Source organism: Misgurnus anguillicaudatus, chromosome 8 (genome assembly GCF_027580225.2).
Source record: "Misgurnus anguillicaudatus chromosome 8, ASM2758022v2, whole genome shotgun sequence".
Taxonomy (NCBI): domain Eukaryota; kingdom Metazoa; phylum Chordata; class Actinopteri; order Cypriniformes; family Cobitidae; genus Misgurnus; species Misgurnus anguillicaudatus.
In genome coordinates this window covers 12,443,883-12,462,924 of record NC_073344.2, presented here as the reverse complement: position 1 = coordinate 12,462,924, position 19,042 = coordinate 12,443,883, and the positions used below count along the sequence as shown (strand labels likewise).

The following is a 19,042-nucleotide window of genomic DNA, read 5'->3' as shown; positions in this document are numbered from 1 at the left end:
TTTACGCCCGCGGCCGGCGCATGTTTTCAATTGATTCCAATGGAAACTCTGCGTTTTTCAAATAAGCAAGCAGCTAGCGGGTTTTTTCCGCGCTGAAAAACGGCGCTTGGGGTTTTATTCGCGCTCCGGGCTGAGCATCGAGAGTTCAAAAATATTCAACTTTGAGTGAAAAGCTCCGCTCGTCTTTTTGGAGTATGTTGTACAGTATGTTGACAGATACTGGTGAGATATAAATAAACCAATTTGTGGTGTGAAAGTACAGAATATTGTGTGCATTCTCTCCCCGCGTATTAGTGCCATTGTTAATCCTGTAAGATGGGGCATACAGGCAGAGGCGAACCAACACTTGAGCCCTGTGCATACAGGTGCAACGCTGTTACCCAAAAAATTGGTAAAGGGGGCCTTTGAGACATCTGTGCCCAGGGCACATCATCGCCATAATCCGTCCCTGCCCATTACTCATTAGGAAAATATGAACAACCCTTTTCGACTGTGCGCTCGGCGCACAAACCATTTTTCCCGTCGTTAAATTAGCAAAAGTGGCATTGGAAACGCCCATTTAGACCATGCGCCATGTACTTTAGACAATGTGCTTACATCGTTAAAATAGGGCCCAACGTGTTAAAAGTTTAACGCACAAAGATGTGTAAATCCTTTGTAAGAGTGTACACTGTAAAAATTGAAAATTGGATTCACTTAAAAAAACAAAAAATATATAAGTTGAAAAAAAGTATTTGGATTCACTTAAAATATATATATATATATATATATATATATATATATATATATATATATATATATATATATATATATGTATGTATAAGTTGGGAAAAAAAGCTTATTTTTAGGCTTTACCACTGAAGTAATTTTATTATAGTTTTTCCCCTTACACTTAAAGTGAAAAAATGTTCAGTATGCACGTACTCTTCTGATGACAAAAATTGCGTCAAGCAGACCCCCAAAAATTTGTAAAAAAATTTACTATACTTCAGTCTTTAGTCACATTGGATAAAAGCATCAAATGCATAAATGTAATGTAATTTTGAATATCCTGTAATGTTCATACCTAAAAGCATTATGCACTTGGGTCAGTGACAAAAACGGTTTGGCAAGATGAGAAATTTAAAAATCTTTTTAAAAAAACTTGCGTTGATTTTAGGCAATAAAAAATTACAATTGCACCATTTTTAGTAAAGTTAAGATTATATGGACCTGAAAATGTCAAATGGTTTAACCGCCAATTGCGCCAAAGAATGAGAAATATTAAATATTTTATCCACCTTGATAGCATGTAAGCGTAATCAAAAAAAAATAAAAATTATCATAGTATTAGTTATTTCTAAATGTCAATTTTTTTGCGTTTTTATAATATTTGTCCGGACATATGCTGAAAACATCTGTTTTCTAAATAATCTTTGACAAATAATGTAAAAATGTATGTAAAAAATAATATTACACTAAACTAGATGATTATATTTTATTTCACATTTCTATATTAATATATTTATATAAATTTCATTTAAAAAATACTAGTTAAATACTAGCACCAATTGACAGACCAGTTACACCACATTGACATTTTTGCAATGATCCCCCAAATATTCTTTCAAAATGAAATAAAACCAGAAATTTTAGACTTGGTCCTTTAAAAAGAGAATGTATGCAAGTAATCTGCAAATTTATTTTGAAATGTTAACACCTTTACATTTAATTGAACCATACGGACACAAAATAATTAACGTCATGTCATTGACCCACTTACCATTCCAAATAGCAAAGCAAGAGTCTCATAGTCAATCCATTCGACAACAGTCATTAGGCTTGGCCTCTGTTTTAAAGAGACAATGAGATGCACATTATTTCCAGAGCAGAATGGAAATACTAATGTTTAACTGGTTCTCTGAATTGTTATAATAATCAAAAACATCAAAATACAAGTCAGGCCAACATTCTTAAAAATTAAAGTGTTAAAAGGTTTTTTATGCAGTAATACCATAGAAGAACCAATTTTGGTTCCCCAAACAAAATTACAGTCAAAAGTTCTCAAAAGATTAATTTCTTTCCTAACTTTTTATAATCTGCAGAATAATTTCCACTACAAGGAGCCTTATGTGCCTCAGAAAAAGGTTTTGTGGATGAAGTCCAACAAGGGACCTTTTAGAGTTATTTTTTATGGTAGGGGGCACATACTTTTTTAGTGTTTACCAAAACATAACGTTTGAAGTTGAAATTATAAAATAAAAGTCTGAATAATAGAAAGTTATTCATGAAGAGCTCTCTGTCTCCATCAAATTGTCATAAGTGCATGAAGTAATTTTGCCTACGTTCAAATAATGTACTTATCCTCAGTTTCTGGAATACAATAACTAATTCAAAGAACCACAGAGATTTAAATTATTCAAGATTTTACGCTGCGCATCACAGTAAATCAGTGCAATTACTGCGGCTATCCCGTTTCTGTGAAATGGCCCTGTCGAATTTAGTTAATTGTATAAATGTAGATGTTTCTTTAATCTTCATATAAAATGTTCGGAAGCTCTGTAATTTGAATCTGAATATGGCAGTATACATTATTCATGCAACCTTCTGTACAGAACAGAATGTTGCTGTGTTCTCATACTTTAGGCTAATAAAAGTTAATGACCATTATTGGACTTCTCATAAATTAATGAAGTCCCACATTGCAACTCTTGACACAAAGTAAGCAATATGCACTTAAAACTTACGTCACCGATGAAAGCAAGCGCTGCCAGGGCAGCGAGCGATCCCAACATGGCAGCCAGAGTGCGGTGAACGATCTGCAACCAGAGTTAAACATTATTATTATTATGTGTATGTGTGGTGCGGGTCTGTCAACAGAAGGTCCAGATTTTATTGGGGTAGGGGCATGTTTGTTTAGGTGATTTCAAATGTCAACATTGGCTTTCAGAGAACATGCACCCCGCCTTTAATGCTAATTATTAGCGGTTGCCCAAAAGAGCCCATCCGCAAAGATATTCTGAGATAGTCTCTAACTATGGGTAAAGTGATGCTAACCTTTGCGAGCATCACTTAATACTTAATGTAACACGTAAAGCATATAATACATAAATCTCATATGTTTTAAAGAGGATTTTCTTAGTTTCCTCATTTATTTTGACTATAATGTGCAGTCTTTTAATCAAATCTCTATCCTCATCAAAAGATACGTTGCACTACGACACAGTTTGTTGCTGTTCAATCACATTCTGCACTAAAAGCAATGCCTTGAAGTGCAGTGTCATTATCTCCAGCATATTTTCTCCTACTGAGAACACTTGACCAGAACACCTGAATCAAACTGTGTCTCATGCACCTCTTTCAGGGTTGCGTGGCACGACGGTTCAGTCATTACATGACCGTGTAATCAGGCAGAAGTGCAGGAGAGGGGACACGCAAATCCAAACATGCAGGATCACAGCTAATGACAGCGGTCTCAAACAGCAAGTAATCTATGTCACTCTGACAACTTCCCCAAGGGTAAGAAATACTGGCTGTGATGTTGTGATTGTTAGTCTAAAACAGGTCATTAGGACAAATTGTTGAACATGGCTTTTGAAGCAGAATTAATCTGAAAGACGGATACTGTATACATTGCGTTGTTACTACTGAATGCATAAGAAATTATCTGTTTCTCTCTTTGGTAACTGTATATAACTGAATGACATGTAAAATTTGCCTTTGTAAGATTTATTCTTGGTTTTTCTGTCCAAAGCTCCCCAGTAACTAAGACTTGAGAAACTACAGTGCTTTAGTCAAATGTAGAAATAATCTATCAATCATTATTCAAATATTTGTAAGAAATGTGCAAGTACATTTTTTATGTAATAAATCATTATGCATGAATCATTTAAAGCATATAAATATTTATGAGCATGCATATCTTACTATTGTACAGTATATCTCCGATTTTGGGTTTGACCTCTTTCAGGGCAAATGAGTTTTAACTGTCACCATCTGAGCCCTTTTTATTAAAGTTCTGATTCTGAATCAGTACAGTAAGGATTATCAACAAACTTCTGTGCAATGCAATTGGCAAAATACATTAGGATATCAATACAAAAAAATGTGAACCATTTTCGAGACGCAGTTACTGTACAGGTTTTTAAAACAAAATTGAAAACCCATTTGTTTTCTTTAGCTTTAAATATGTGATTTTTTTTGCAGATGACTATGTGTGCTGTATGTTCTTTCAGTGTGATATGTTTTACTGTATTTTATATATAAATATATTATTTTTTCTATTTGTTTTTTTAATTATTTTATTGTGAAACAATATATTATATTTAAGGAATATCGCTCGAGTAGGAGTGTGATACAGCTCTATATCATCACGGCTGTGATTGGCACGAGGTCGTAGGCCGAGTGTCGGAGGCAATCACAGCCGTGATGATATAGAGCTATATCACACGACTCCGAGAGCGATATTGCTTTTATCCAACAGTTCGACGGGACACGTTTGAAAAACGAAAACTAGAAAACAACAACGAGTTATTTTAAAAGCCTCTTTGTTTGAGAACTACTTCTTCCGCCACAGATTTGAGGGCGGCCAGAATGACAGGTAACACTTTCGGCTGCTTTGAATCTCATAATAACTCAATGGACGGATAGGTGTTTCTTTATATTAATGTTTCTTGGTCACAAAGTGTAGTTTTAAGATTAGTTCAGTCGAGAATGTATATGTATTATATTTAAATCTGCAGTCGATTAGTAAAGATAGCGCCTGTTTGAACGTTTGCTTAGTGAGATTCGGTACGTATGAGAACCAAAGCATGAGCGGACGTCAGTGTTCACTCGCCCCGCTGACCACCGCCCTCTCTGGGCTACATCTCTGACAGGGATTCCTCATCTCATTTGTTGGCCTTGTTTGTTTTTGATGGTCAAAATGAGATCAAATCAGCAGTACATGATAAAACTATTACTTGTTTTCTTATTCATATTTAGTGTCTTTTGTGCTGTTATTGTTTTGGCGCGAGGTAAAAGTTAATAAAACTATACTTCTATAATGTTACTATTGGTTTACCATTTCATCTTAACGCGATACGAGCACTCGGTTATTATTAGACTTCATTCTTGTCAGTACTATATAAAAAAAAATTATAAGTGTCAGAGAGATGTTTTTGCATGCTGCTTATAAATATACCAGTGGCGATATCTCATAACATGTTTTAATAGTCACGTCGCGATTAAATAAATGATCAATGCCCACATTTAAAAGCTGCGGTGCTTACCTGCAGTTCCACTGTGTTTTCGCGTTCTGATAAGAGATATAGCTCCAGAAAAAAATGAGTGTTTACATTCCTCTTTCCAAGTGTCCACACGATGTGACAAGACATTACTCCCATTAACTTTAACGTAACATCCAAGAGCGCTGATCTTTGACGGAAAAATAACTTCCGATTGGGGATTCACAGACTGATTTACGAGCTAGTGAACTAATGAGACACACGGAGAGTGATTCAAAACAGCGCGGTTGTGTGTGCCCAAGTACACCTGGCTGCAGCCTGCAGAAGAAAAGCATTGTGTTTTTGGTAAAAGTGGGGACATGGACCCCCAGTGTCTCCATTAGCATTCTCACAAAGGCCTAATTAAACTCTTGAACATGCGGCACACTGTCCCTTCTGAAGGGATAAATGTAATTAAAAGGTAGATCTCGCCTGCACCCTCACAAACCTCTGGAGTTGATTTTAAGCAGGAAGTTCCTTCAATAACTGTGATATTCACCATTAAAACAACCAGAAATCATTCATTTTAAATAAGAATAGATTGGTGACATGAAAAAATAAACTAGTACATGCACATGCACAGTGATGTAATTGGTGCAAATAGAATTGTACAGATTGTATTGAATTGTACAGATTGTACATTTTTAGGCTAATTTTTGTCATTTCAACATCCATGGTTACTTGCTGTCTTTATTGTATAGAAAAGTTAAGCATGGCAAAGACAATGTTAATAAAGTCATTTTCGGGTGTGCTATTCCTTTAAAAGAAATGTTCTGAAGAGATCTGAAGAGCTTTGGGGCAAATTAAGTTCTGTGCCTATTGCAATATGTTTGCAATAATAATGTGTTCAGGATACAATTTCAACCCAGTCACTTTTGTTATCACAGGTTGTTCTTTGCTGTAGAACAAAATTCAATTTATTATACGATATAAGTAGGATTTTTTTTACATTGACTATTGTTCTGAGTGTTTCAGAATAGTTTTAATACTCTCTTCTAGCACTGCTAAAGTTATTAAAACACTTTAGCTACAATAAAGCTATGCACATCTGGACTCCAGCTTTTATTAACACTTGTCAATTTGTTAATGACCTCGGTTGTACCCTAGATTACTTAAGGCGACATTCAACTCATATTATTGTGGTCGAGTGAGCTGTCTGCTAATATTAGTAGACCCCAGTGACCCCTAGTGCCCAACTGCGGTACAAAAACTGTAAGTCACTGTAGTTTATAAATGTCTAAAACTTGATCTGAAACTTTAAAATATGTTCACCCATTACATTTGATCTCCCTCGAAAGTTACATAGGCTATAGACATAACAAAACCCACATATCAGACAACTTTGAGTCAATGTGGCACAACAGCAGAGAAGATTTTGATTATGAGAATAAAATACTGAATGAGCCAAATGGACCACTGAATAGATTATTTAACACTGAGAAAAGTGTCTTTGAACAGACACCACATATTTTACCTCGAAGATGATGAGAATGTAGACTCCTGTCAGGATCAATCCGGCAATAAGCACCTGCGTTTCCACGGTTACATAGAGAGACTGGTGAGTCATGGACAGGGGGACCACCTGGTTGTCGAGGAGAAAGGCCTGGACACTGATCGAAATTGGATCACTGCGAGGACAGAGAGTAACAACTATTATAGATATGGTCAGGGTTTGTGTTCATGTCTTTTATTTTGAAGTTGCCTTGTCATTTTGTAGTCCTTGTGTTATAGTTATTCTAGTCTTCATGTTAGCCCGCCCTAATTGTGTCCATGTGTGCCTTGTTACCCTTGATAAATCTGTGTGTATGAAGAGTTTGGTTCCAAAACGCAATAAATCCATTTTGACTAATTTCGGTAAAAATGTGTTTTCTATTCCAAGAAAGTGACAAGATGAAAGCCACTATTTTCTGTTACAAACTTTCACATACTGTAGCATCTTTAGGTTATAATAACATTTAAAATTCAAATCCATAATTAGATTTTTAAAGATCTATTATAAAAACCGAGTATTTTTTCAGCAAAATGCAATAAATCCAAGCAAAAAGTTTTTTTTTCAAAATGCTATAAATCTATTGAATCAACATATAAATGTGCTATCATCTTTGCCATGTTATAGTCATTAATCAAAACACTTACTTAAATAAATGACAATACAAGTTGCATACAAATTATATGAGAATGCGAGTTATACTTGACAGTATTTTACCAATGCAAAGAGCTATTCTTACCTGCTAACCATTTCAAATGTCCTTGTTCTCAGAATTTGGTCACTTCGTTGTGAATGCAAAGGTATAGTCCAGTTATACAGCACCTGTCGAAAAGATCTTAAACTTTATTTTGTTAATGTTTTCCATGCTAATGCATGTTTTGCATCCTCTGTTATCTAAATATTTCAAATAGATGCAATATATCGGCCAATACTCTGTAAAAGCATTTTTTCACAATATTGTCCGATAATCATTGCCGATACATCCTGCCAATCAAAAGCGAACAGGGAAATGCAATGAATTTGAGCTCTGTGTATAGAAATTGTAAACGAAGCATCACTAGTTTAATGTTCAATATTAATGGTCATTTTATGAATGAATAAAATTCAAATTTAATCCTCAGAACTTAGTTAATGCAAGTTAATATAAACACCAAACTATCGGTATCGGCATCATTAACGGCAGATGTCGGCCTGAATAATTGGCGTATAAATAACGTATCGATGAAAAACATTTCTAGTCATTTCCTTTCTTATCTTTTTGCACTATGCACTTTAATAAATTTTGTACTTTCTAGACCTTTTGAGTCTTTTTGGATTCGGTATGCGGTCAGCCATTTTTCTACCTCATTCTACATATCCTTCTTACTTGGTTCTATGCACCTGAAAAAATATATAGTTAATTGAGAGCGCAACAATTTTTTCCTATACTTTCTTATCTTTTGACATATATTTCGACATTACGAGATTCTATCATGCAAAATGGTTTCACACTGAAAACCCAGCAAGCAATCATTTTACTGTCTAGGTTAACTATAGACCCGATAAAGTCCAGCTATGAGTAACCCACAATAACCTGAATTTGGTTACATGTCATTTTTTCAAAAATAACTTGGGATTTATGACATTTCATCTTGTAAGCAAAGTCAATAGTGAATACAAGGTGTTTGTATTTATTTAATATTTATTTTTGAAATATGGTTACACATCTATTCAATTTTCACTGACAGCCCAAATTTTGACTTGTTTAAGCCTAGACACCTGGGCTGTGTTTGGACAGCTATTAGACGCACGTATTTTAATAGGGATATTGCTTGGTGGGTAGGACTGCATTTTACTGTTGCTAGGGTAAGATATATAATTGTTGCTTATAACATTGTTATAAGTACTTATAACAAATCCAACCTTTTGAGTTCTTTTCCGTCTAGGTCCCGGCTCCTCTGTCTGCTCCACTTGAATCAGAATGTACTCTTGAGCTTCCTGGACTTTCTCCATCCCTCCCAAAAATGGCCCACCAACTTGTAGCTTCAGCAGGGCATTGTCACGAAAATTAGTCAAGTTCATAGCTACATAGTAGGTTAAGAAAACTTTCATGGACTAGAGTACTGAGCAAAACACACACTGACATCACATAACATCCATCAAGCTTGAAATAAATAGCACACCCGAATTTCAACAGAAAACAGTGGAACACAAAGTGAGAAGTGTAGAGATGAGAAATTAACATTTGGATCTTTTATTGTTTGTTTACAGTTTAGTTTCATGCATGCTATTTTCGACTTATTCCATTCATAGCACTCTGATGAACAAAAAGGAAGATATTTTGTGGAATGTTTGTAACCAAACCAATCAGAAGCCCCATTGACTTCCATAGTAGTGAAAATAAATAATATGGAAGTCAATGGGGCTTCTGATCGGTTTGATTACAAACATTCCTCAAAATATCTTCATTTGTGTTCATCAGAACAAAAAATGATACAGGTGTGTAACAACATGAGAGTGAGTAAATGATGACAGAATTTTAATTTTTGTGTGAACTATTTCTTTAAGAAACACGGGTAACCGATTATTCGATCCTTTACAAATATTTAAAGGACAACACCACCGTTTTTCAATATTTTACTATGTCTCACCTCAACTTAGACAAATTAATACAAACCTATCTTTTGTCAATGTGTGCACTTAATCTTTGTACAGTGCGTTGTGAATGTGTTAGCATTTAGCCTAGCCCCATTTATTCCTTAGGATCCAAACAGGGATGAATTTAGTAGCCACCAAACACTTCCATGTTTTCCCTATTTAAAGACTTTTACATGCCAGTAAGTATGGTGGCACAAAAGAAAAATTTTAAACAGATAAAAATGAAAACTATATTGTATGGGGGAAGAGCACTTAGTTTGCAACACTTCTACCTCAGCGCACAGTAACGTATCATTACTCTTGACTACTCCCCCCACACGTCAATATTACTGTGCCCGAGGTCCGCTTTAAAAATCGCCACGTTTTATTTTGTGCCACCATACTTACTCGTGTAACACTCATGGAACAGTCTTTAAATAGGAAAAACATGGAAGTGTTTGGTGGCTTCTAAATTCATCCTTGTTTGGATCCTAAGGAATAAATGGGGCTAGGCTAAATGCTAACACATTCATGACGCGCTGTACAAGTTGAGGTAAAAACGTTGGTGTTTTCCTTTAAAATTTAGTCTGTTTCTCACCCAAAACTATTGTATGGAGAAAAACACTCATACAGAATAAAGTGCACAAATAATTTTATTTTACTCTGTTATTTTGGTAATGAGTAAAAAAACACAATTTGACAGGTTTGAAACAAATCTTTTGGTAAACTATCCCTTTAATCTGAGTACTTTGGAACAGTTTGAGAACAGATGTCAGCTGCCCATTTGGAACAAACAATCCTGAACTGCAATGTCTGTCGATTTCTTCCAGCAGAAGCCACTTTGCAACACTCGAGTGCATTGTTTACCCTTCATTCATTTTTTAAACTCAGCTGAAGCCTCACAATGGCACACATATCGGCCAGATCCCTAGTTATGCTCAAAGTTCACAGACCGTTACCATGAAACGTAGCAGATGGCGAGATTGTCACAGAACCGGAAATGAATTAGCACAGCCCTTCAGCGTAATCTCAGACCAACAGAAAATCCCTGCAGGGTCTGAGGAGTGCAATTGCATAAATCATCGCAACATACATTTGACACGTGCATTAATAATTCTTACATTTCAAGTAACCACAAACCATAAGAATGATGATTTATATTTTTGCAGAGGATACAAAAGCTCTCGGTGGAGGACACTGCCAGCATTCTCCAGGGTCTTTCCCTGTCAGGATACATGCTGAAAAACAGCTGATCGTGCACATACAAAGTTATAGCATGGTGAAAAATGTTGGTCTTTGTATGATAAGTCCTGAATAAGATGAATATGTGATGAATATGTAGAATAACTCGTAAACCATATAATCCAATGCATGTAGTGTTAATTACATTTGACAGCTGTATTATAACTTACTGAACACAGAACAACAATGGTGAAGATGGTCGAGAGTTTTGCTGTTCTTAAGCAAAATCTGTAAAAACAAAGTAGGCACTTAACTAAAAACTCAATGAATGTGTCAGAAGTTACAGTGCAGTTATTGCTTTCACTGACAGTTCAGTTACACGGTGACAAAATCCTTCACAGCATAATTGTGTATTTATGAAGCTACAAGTAGTGAAGAGATACAATTGTTAATTTTAAATCTTTAACAGTCAGTTATGTAGGGGAGAACCGGGGCAAAAGCACGCGGAACGAAAGTAACAAAGCGATTTTCTCAAAGCCCTGATAATTTGCATCCCAATGATGACAACATCTTCACACAACTCCTGACAGACCTGTCAAATATCGCGTAGTTTACTCACCGTTTTCCGCGTGTAGATCGAGAAAGGTGTTTTCAACCATAATAAGTAAATTCCTAAAGCATTTTTTCTTAAAACGCGTTGTGTTTTTCGTTTCATGTGTTACAGTACTGATCAATCTACAGGTTATTTAGTGACCTAACACATTCTGAAGTTTGACTTCTCAGAGTTTTTCAAAATAAAAGTAAATCTGGTTTAAATGTGAGGAGATCCTGTTAAAAATGTTAAAAATGTATATGATTCTAATTTGATTTAATTTAATTTTCATAGTGTTCAAACTGTTGAAAACAATTTTTTTCTCAACAATTTAAGTGTGTACTGTTGGTTGCTTTTGAAACATTTGATAAAACTGAAATTTAAAATGAAAATGTAATTTCATTATTTTTTACAAAGATAAATTACAAAATATGTTTGCAGTTACACAGTGTTTGAATTATGTCAAAGATTATGGGGGTCCCCTATTTAAGAACCACCCCACCTGCCCATCATTATAGGTTTGCAGTGATTTCACAAAGTAAGATGTGATCCTGGATCAACCTGCACGTTTTAATAAAAAAGACACCCAAAATTACCCTTAACTCAAACGCTAACCATTTTTACCCCTTAAATTGGTGTGAAGTAATAGTTTGAGACAGAAATATTTTGGATAATTTTTTATTTAATTGGGACAAATAATGGAGAGTATCGCTTTATAGTAGCGCAGCACGAGAATTTTACAGTTAGTTAGTATTTTAATTTGAATAAAAACCAGCCCCCCCCCCAATATATAATAATGTGCATTAAGGGGGGGTCCCTTAATGCTTATAGACCCTTTTACAGCTCACTTGATCAAATAGCCTGTGCACGCATTTTGGCAACAGAAGTGCTATTTGGTTCTAACGTGTTAGCAACTCAGAAAGTTTATTAAAACGGTTTCCCAGCATCAAAATGTCTGGTTGTTGCGTTTGGTTGCACTTATATAATATACTAATATATATGTATATACAGTATGTATCTGGCAACTGTATCTTTGGCCATCTGCTAACGTCTTCTATCCACTCCACTAATACACGGATCTGGTAGCTGTGTTGAAAAAGTTGATAAGTCAACTAAAAGGGTCTATAGGAGGTCCAGGTCCACCCCAGCCCCCCCTTAATTCAAACACTGCAGTTACATATTTAACGAGGTCATAGTCATGTATATTTAATAAAAACACCTGTAACACAAAATTTTTTCTTGTTTTGTTGTTGTTTTTCTGAAAAATGGTACTTTCGCCCCCTGCTCTCCCCTACTGCTGAACATCATTTGAGTGAACTGTTTCTTCATGCATCACGATAAAAAAATTTTGTTATACCTGATGGGGGATGATAATTTGAAGTATTGGTCAGATTTCTCCAGAGATGTTATATGGGAGAGACTGGTAACCTCACTTCCCAGTCTGCACCTTCTCTCCAGTTCACCAGAGCTTGCCTCCCATGACTCCTCTCCAGGCCCCAAACTGGAGTCGTGCAGTGTCATGTAGGTTATACTGCATTCAAGCAAAAATAACAAAAAAATAATAATATACATATTTGTACCTGAATGGTACTTACAGGACCTTTTCAAATAGTACTGTCATAGCTTTTGTATCGTGTTAAAAGCCTGTTATGCTACAAAATGAATGTATTTTATCAATTCGTGCTTTTCCTTTGATTATAGCCAACAAGATGCACCATTAGAATTCAGTGCACTGCCTAACAGAGAAAATGAGAAATGGATTACTCGGGGTAGCAGAGAGCAACCATCCATATTAACATTATGACAACAGTTTACGCCATATATGCTCTCTAATCTCAGAGGGCCGTTATTATAACAGAGGGGAACAATTAGTGCATCAAATTCTTGTCTGTAGTCCAATTTGAAGGTCCATTAACTATGAGAGATATAACTTAAAATAACTTCGAGAGTTGCAACTGGACTAAAGGTGCATCAGTACTATGTGGTATTAAATTCAAAGGGGGTCAGAGGAAGTTGATGGGATTTTATGAATTATGAAGATGGAAAATTCACCACTGATGAGAACTTAATAGTATCTCAACAAATAATGCCTGTGACTCTTTAAACAGTGTTACATAACATAACTGGCTTTGAGGTTCAGAAGGGACACAGCTGTGAATAAAGGTCACATGTTTCATAAAAGACTGAAGTAACAAATATTGAATAGCTCAGAAAAAATAGCTCATTTTTTTGATTCACACATAACAGTATAAATGTATTTTTTTATTTATTTGTATAATTTTATTGAATCATACAGTGGGGGAAATGAGTATTTGACACATCAGCATCAGTAAGGGGATTTCTAAGTGGGCTATTAACCAGATGTAGCCATCAAGCCAAATATTGAATTAATACAAAGAAATCAGAACATTTAAGTATACAAGTTGAGTCATAATAAATAAAGTGAAATTACTATTTTCCCCGCTGTTTGTGAACCTACTTGCTTCTGTGAGATCCAGACGAAAGTGTTCTAATTTAAATTATATTAGGAGAATGATTTCAATCATTAAATTCACTTTAATGACCTTATTCAGTAATTACTAAATATATCGAGGATATACTTTGACAGAATGCCCTTTACATAATGTAAGATGATTTTATGTATAAACAGTAAATCACAAAAACATGACTTTAGCTGTGTTTTCACAGACAGGGTCACATTTTGATATTTTTACCTGAAATGATAAATTAGAGCACATATTTGTAGTATATATTTTGAGATATTAAATAGTAAGGACACTCCCATACACTGTAAAAAATATATTTTTTTTCAACTTAAAAAAGTAAGTGTTTGTGCTGCCTTAAAATTTTGAGTTAATTAAACTTAAAAATATCAGTTGACTCAATGTAGTACATATCTACAACAAAATATAATATAATACAACAAAACTTATAAACACTGCAGCTACAGTATTGGTGCTTTTCCATTGCATAGTACCCCACGGTTTGGTTTGGGTCAGGTCGGGTCAGCTCACTTCACTTTGGCTTGGTTAACTTTTCATTGAGTTTAGTAACACTTCGGAGTGGGAGGGATTATAAGCATGTCGTTATATTTGCTGCCCATACTGCTATGACATCATACAAGTGAGAGCTTCGTTGTACATTCCCATACATTCATTTATTTCTCAGTCTGCAACAAAATTAAAATTGACCACCACAAATAGATGTTTGCACATCGCATTTAACACTACCTCTGTCTCACATGAGTTTCTGTACAAACACCTGTGGCGTTAGTCGATGCGCTCTGCTGAGCCTGATGTTGCATTTAAGCATATATGCGAATGTGAACGCTGCGACAGCGCAAGCTAGCATGAAGATAAAGCTAATCCTTTACATTATAGCGATGACGCTGGTAGTGACGATTCTCTCAGACCAATCAGTGATCTACAATGTTTTCGCGTCACGCTTTGGTATCAGCTCGGGTCGCTTAGAACCCCAACCGAGGTGGTACTAAATAAAAGTATAGGGTACTACGTACTGCAACCAGGGGAAAAGCCCCCAAATGTAAGCTGACTCAAACCAAATTGTGGGGTACTATGCAATGGAAAAGCGGCATATGTGTCATCCAATGCTGCAATATGTAGATACTAATGTGTGATATTAAGTGTTACATGAAAAATAGAAAATGATGCGGATTGTGATAACTCCTTTCTGACTGACACCAGTTACTCAGTAAACATCTTCACTGAATATCCTCTTCTATTTGGATCATATTCAATGTGTATGAATCATTTCCCATTAGCACAAAGACTGATGACTGAGAGCTGAGAAACCTTACTGCAGGTTGTGTTTGGTTTAATTAAAAAGTACATAAAGGTCATCACCACTTCAAGATATCAAAATGCCATACATTATCAGAGGAAATGTTTGCCTTCAACCTAATAAAACAAAGTAAATCTTGGAAATGAAGGTCATAAAGCCACATTTTCTCATTACTGAATTAGAATGAGGTCAGTAATTACAGACCCCAGGCAAGACTCACACAGCTGCTCCACTGAAGTCTGCTTTACTAAAGCAAAGATGATAAACAGTAACAAGTCTTATCAATGTAAAATATGCGATATGACCGACTTTAGCGACAGAAGTCCCTCCTTTCAATTAAATGAACCAATTATTAAACACTGAGTGGGCGTGTACACAAAGGCATTTTCGCCGGCATATGTTTTTAACAATTCTAATGGAAGCACAGCTTATGTAATATACTATTGTCTTATTGTTTCTGTTTAGTGGAAGAAAAAACCTACAGTAGATGTAAAGTAAAGAAATGAAATAAATTTAAGTACAAAGAAAAAACTCACCTGTCATTTTGTGGAAACTTGAGAAGAGGTGACCGTTCCGTGTGATTGGTCTGGTTAGATTTGCCTTTGAGAAGGTTTACCGTGCTAAAGCTGTGCCAGAGGACAAGAAAAGAACTTATTCATTTCGAGTATGATGCCTGTCATAAATAACATCTCAGACACATTTAGAAATCAATTCTTGGCATTCATTTTTAATGGCTCTTCTATAAAAACTGCCAGCTGAAATAAAATTGAACTTAAAGTCTTTGAGTAGACCTGAAAGAAATTTTTCCAGATTGGTCTCCGTCTAGTCACTTATACACCCCCAACAAATCACTTAAACTATTTTTAATGTATCAAACATTGTGATATGCGTTTTAAAGGAATAGTTGATCCAAAATGAAAATATAGTCATTGTTTACTCATATGTCAATGTAACTTGGTGACTACAGTGGGGGCAGTGGTTCAGTGGTTCTTGTAGGTTGTCTACACATCAGAAGGTTGGTGGTTCCACCTGACCAAGTGTCGAGGTGTCCTTGAGCAAGACACATAACCCCAGCTGCTCCCGACGAGCTGGATGGCCGCCGTCGATGTATGAATGTGTGAGTGAATGTGAGGCAATATACAGTATGTAAAGCGCTTTGGATGGCCATGGGTATATGAAAGCGCTATATAAATGCAGTCCATTTATCATTTACGACAAATGAAAGTTCGTGTCAGACTTTAACATAATGCACCTAAAGGGACCACATTTGAAAACCACGGTGTCCTTTTACTTTCATCATATGATAAAGAGCAGCCAGGATGTTTTACAACATAAACATAGTTTGTGTCCAATTAGAAAAATAAAGCTATACTGTACATATTTAAAGGTGCATAGTGAGACTTTAAAAAGGTTCCCTTGACAGAAATGCAATATAATAAACACAATTATATTAACAGAGGTGTATAAAGACCTTACAAAATTAACTGTATTGCTTTTATTACCTTATAATGAGCTATTTTGATCTACATACACCACGGGTCTCCTTACAAGGAAGTCGCCGCCAAGTGTCTACAGTAGCCCTAAACGCACAAACTGTTTTAGAGAGTGTGTTTCGTCCCTACGTTATCTCAAACGATGACATGTTTGTCCTGTGTCAGCTACCGCAGCTTCTCTTTGCGTTTCGAAATTGAGGTTGGTTGCAATTCGCAACATTTACATAGCGCTTTTCTGCAGCACTCAAAGCACTTTATATTTTCGATGAACATCCTGGGATTTTTAACTCTTTCCCGCCATTGACGAGTTATTTTATCAATTAAGAGAAAACATTTGCATAAAACAATGTGTTCCTGATTAATTTTTATGTTAATCTGCAATACCGTGATTATCCATCTAGTGGATAAATTACATTGACTTAGAGGTGAGCAAACAATGACTGAATTTTCATTTTGGATCAACTATTCCTTTAAAACACATATCGCGTGGATTGCAGATTAACATAAAAATGTACCCAATTTATGAAAAAAAACTGAAGCCAAAACATTATTTACTAATTTTAAACTCTTATGTTTTGATAATCGTTCTGAATCTGATCTCTAAACAAAATTCCTTCAAAAAAATTTAATTATTTCAGCAAAAACATTTTTTTAAAGAAAAATATCCATATTTAAAAGTTTATAGGCAAAGAAAAAAATACAGATATATAAATGTTTTTTTTGTTTATTGTTTTTTTTAAAGCAGAGGGTCTGTTCTTTCATTTGATATATTTGTATGTTTATATATTTTTAGAAGCCATTTTGTGAAACATTTGAAAATAACAATGCTGGCAAAAATGCTAGCAGGCAACTTTTCAAAAAATGTCTGGCGGGGAATGAGTTAACTACCACAGACAGTCAGGACCTTGGTTTAACGTCTCATCCGTAGGACGGAGAGAAAGGAAATAATGTCTGTTTTTTTATTTTTTGGTTAAACTATCCCTTCAGTTCAGAATTTGCAAACCTACAATAAGTTGCGGCTAAGCATTTCTTAAAGATTTACACAAATTGTACTGATCCACTGTGTCGTCCTACAGCTGTCTCCTGGCATGCGTGAAGGTTTCTTGATGATTTAACGGACAGCTCATAACTCGCCAGGGTAGATGGGCAGTCACAGAGGCAAACTCAGGAAAGAGTTTCATGAGAGGTCTTATGCACAACAACAACCTGCTTATTTAGGCCGTGAAGATTAAAACAATGATATGACCTTGGTGTAAATGTTATAAAATACAGTGTCAGGATAACATAAATCCCACAGTGGCTTTGTGGTTTTATCTTGTGCCAATGACATGGCTAATATAATGAAAATCCACCTGTATGTTATGTATGCCAGACAGCTATATTTCTTTCCAATTCTCTTGAATTTTAACATATGCAGTTCCTGTAGCATCACAAAGGTTCGATTCTTGAAGAACACAGAAAGATATATAAATTCACATGCTATGTCTCCAAGAAACAGGAAGGGGCGGTTTCCCGCATAGGGTCTAGATTCATTCAGGACTAGGCCTTTATAAGGATTAATATTAGGACATTTAAGTAGTTTTTACAAGCAAATCTTACAAAAAACTGCGCATCTTGAGACAAAACAATGTCACTAATATATTTCAGTGTCAGTACAAGGTGTTTTTAAATGAAGGCAGATCAAGTATGCATTTTAGTCTGGGACTAGGGTAAGCCCTGTCCCGGAAACTGCCCGGTAATGTATCTAATAACTGGGATTCCGACGTAAATATCCCTAGTGCCTTGCACAACAATACTGTACAAGAACATATTTGACCTGTACTGCTATATTTAGCTTTCATTTAAAAGGTATGATTTATATAATGAACTAATTTCAGCTACCAATGCTAACAGCATTCTGTGGATTTTCTCTTTTATAGTTTATCTTCCCAATCTTCTCAAACAAAGATAGCATAAAGCAAGCATTTCACATCCCATTGCTCAGTAAGAGCCGTGTGAAATAAAATGTAACTACAAAGAAAACCGAAAAGAAGGGATTTGTTAAGAGAGACAAGTAGTGTTGTGATTTGGCTGCCCTGTTTGAACACAAGAGATCTGCATCCTGAGATCTCCGGGATAATTACTGGAGGCTGTTTAGTAATCTGATAATCTTGAAAGATCCTCTGTTTGTCATAATTAATGACAGTCTGAACTGTAAAACTGGTAAAGACCCTTTTATCTCTTCAGTGGGTTTTGGCTTTCTATGTGTGTGTGTGTGTGTGTGTGTGTGTGTGTGTGTGTGTGTGTGTGTGTGTGTGTGTGCGTGCGTGCGTGCGTGCATTTGTGACAGAAAGAGAGAGAGAGAAAGAGTGATGGTGAGCATTTTACAGAGAGCCAAACTAGATCAATGTTGTTCAGCACAGGCTAAAACCAGTCCAATTCTAACACATCATTTGACAAATCCTAAACCTCAGCTGTGTAATACTATAGAGGACTCCTACTAACACCTCACCCTCCCTATTAATGCCTCAGCTCACTGCGAACAGCTGGGACAGTGATTGTGTGTGGCCAGACAATGCATAATAGCTATAGCCTCCTAGAGATATACTACGGTGTTGGGTTTGGCCAAAAGGGAGATTAGACAGGA

The 19,042-nt window shown here is 35.7% G+C and overlaps 1 protein-coding gene across 1 annotated transcript in view; it reads right to left on the bottom strand.

Moving 5' to 3' along the window:
* Positions 1 to 19,042, bottom strand: part of oca2 (oculocutaneous albinism II) — a 126,297-nt gene that overhangs the window by 100,548 nt on the left and 6,707 nt on the right. The window contains exons 3-11 of the mRNA XM_055213307.2: positions 15,460 to 15,549; positions 12,480 to 12,653; positions 10,761 to 10,818; positions 10,525 to 10,597; positions 8,635 to 8,795; positions 7,472 to 7,554; positions 6,718 to 6,871; positions 2,727 to 2,798; positions 1,763 to 1,828 (exon numbers count right to left, since the gene is read on the bottom strand). Coding sequence (XP_055069282.2) covers positions 1,763 to 1,828; positions 2,727 to 2,798; positions 6,718 to 6,871; positions 7,472 to 7,554; positions 8,635 to 8,795; positions 10,525 to 10,597; positions 10,761 to 10,818; positions 12,480 to 12,653; positions 15,460 to 15,549 — 931 coding nt within the window. The remainder of the gene's footprint in view (positions 1 to 1,762; positions 1,829 to 2,726; positions 2,799 to 6,717; positions 6,872 to 7,471; positions 7,555 to 8,634; positions 8,796 to 10,524; positions 10,598 to 10,760; positions 10,819 to 12,479; positions 12,654 to 15,459; positions 15,550 to 19,042) is intronic.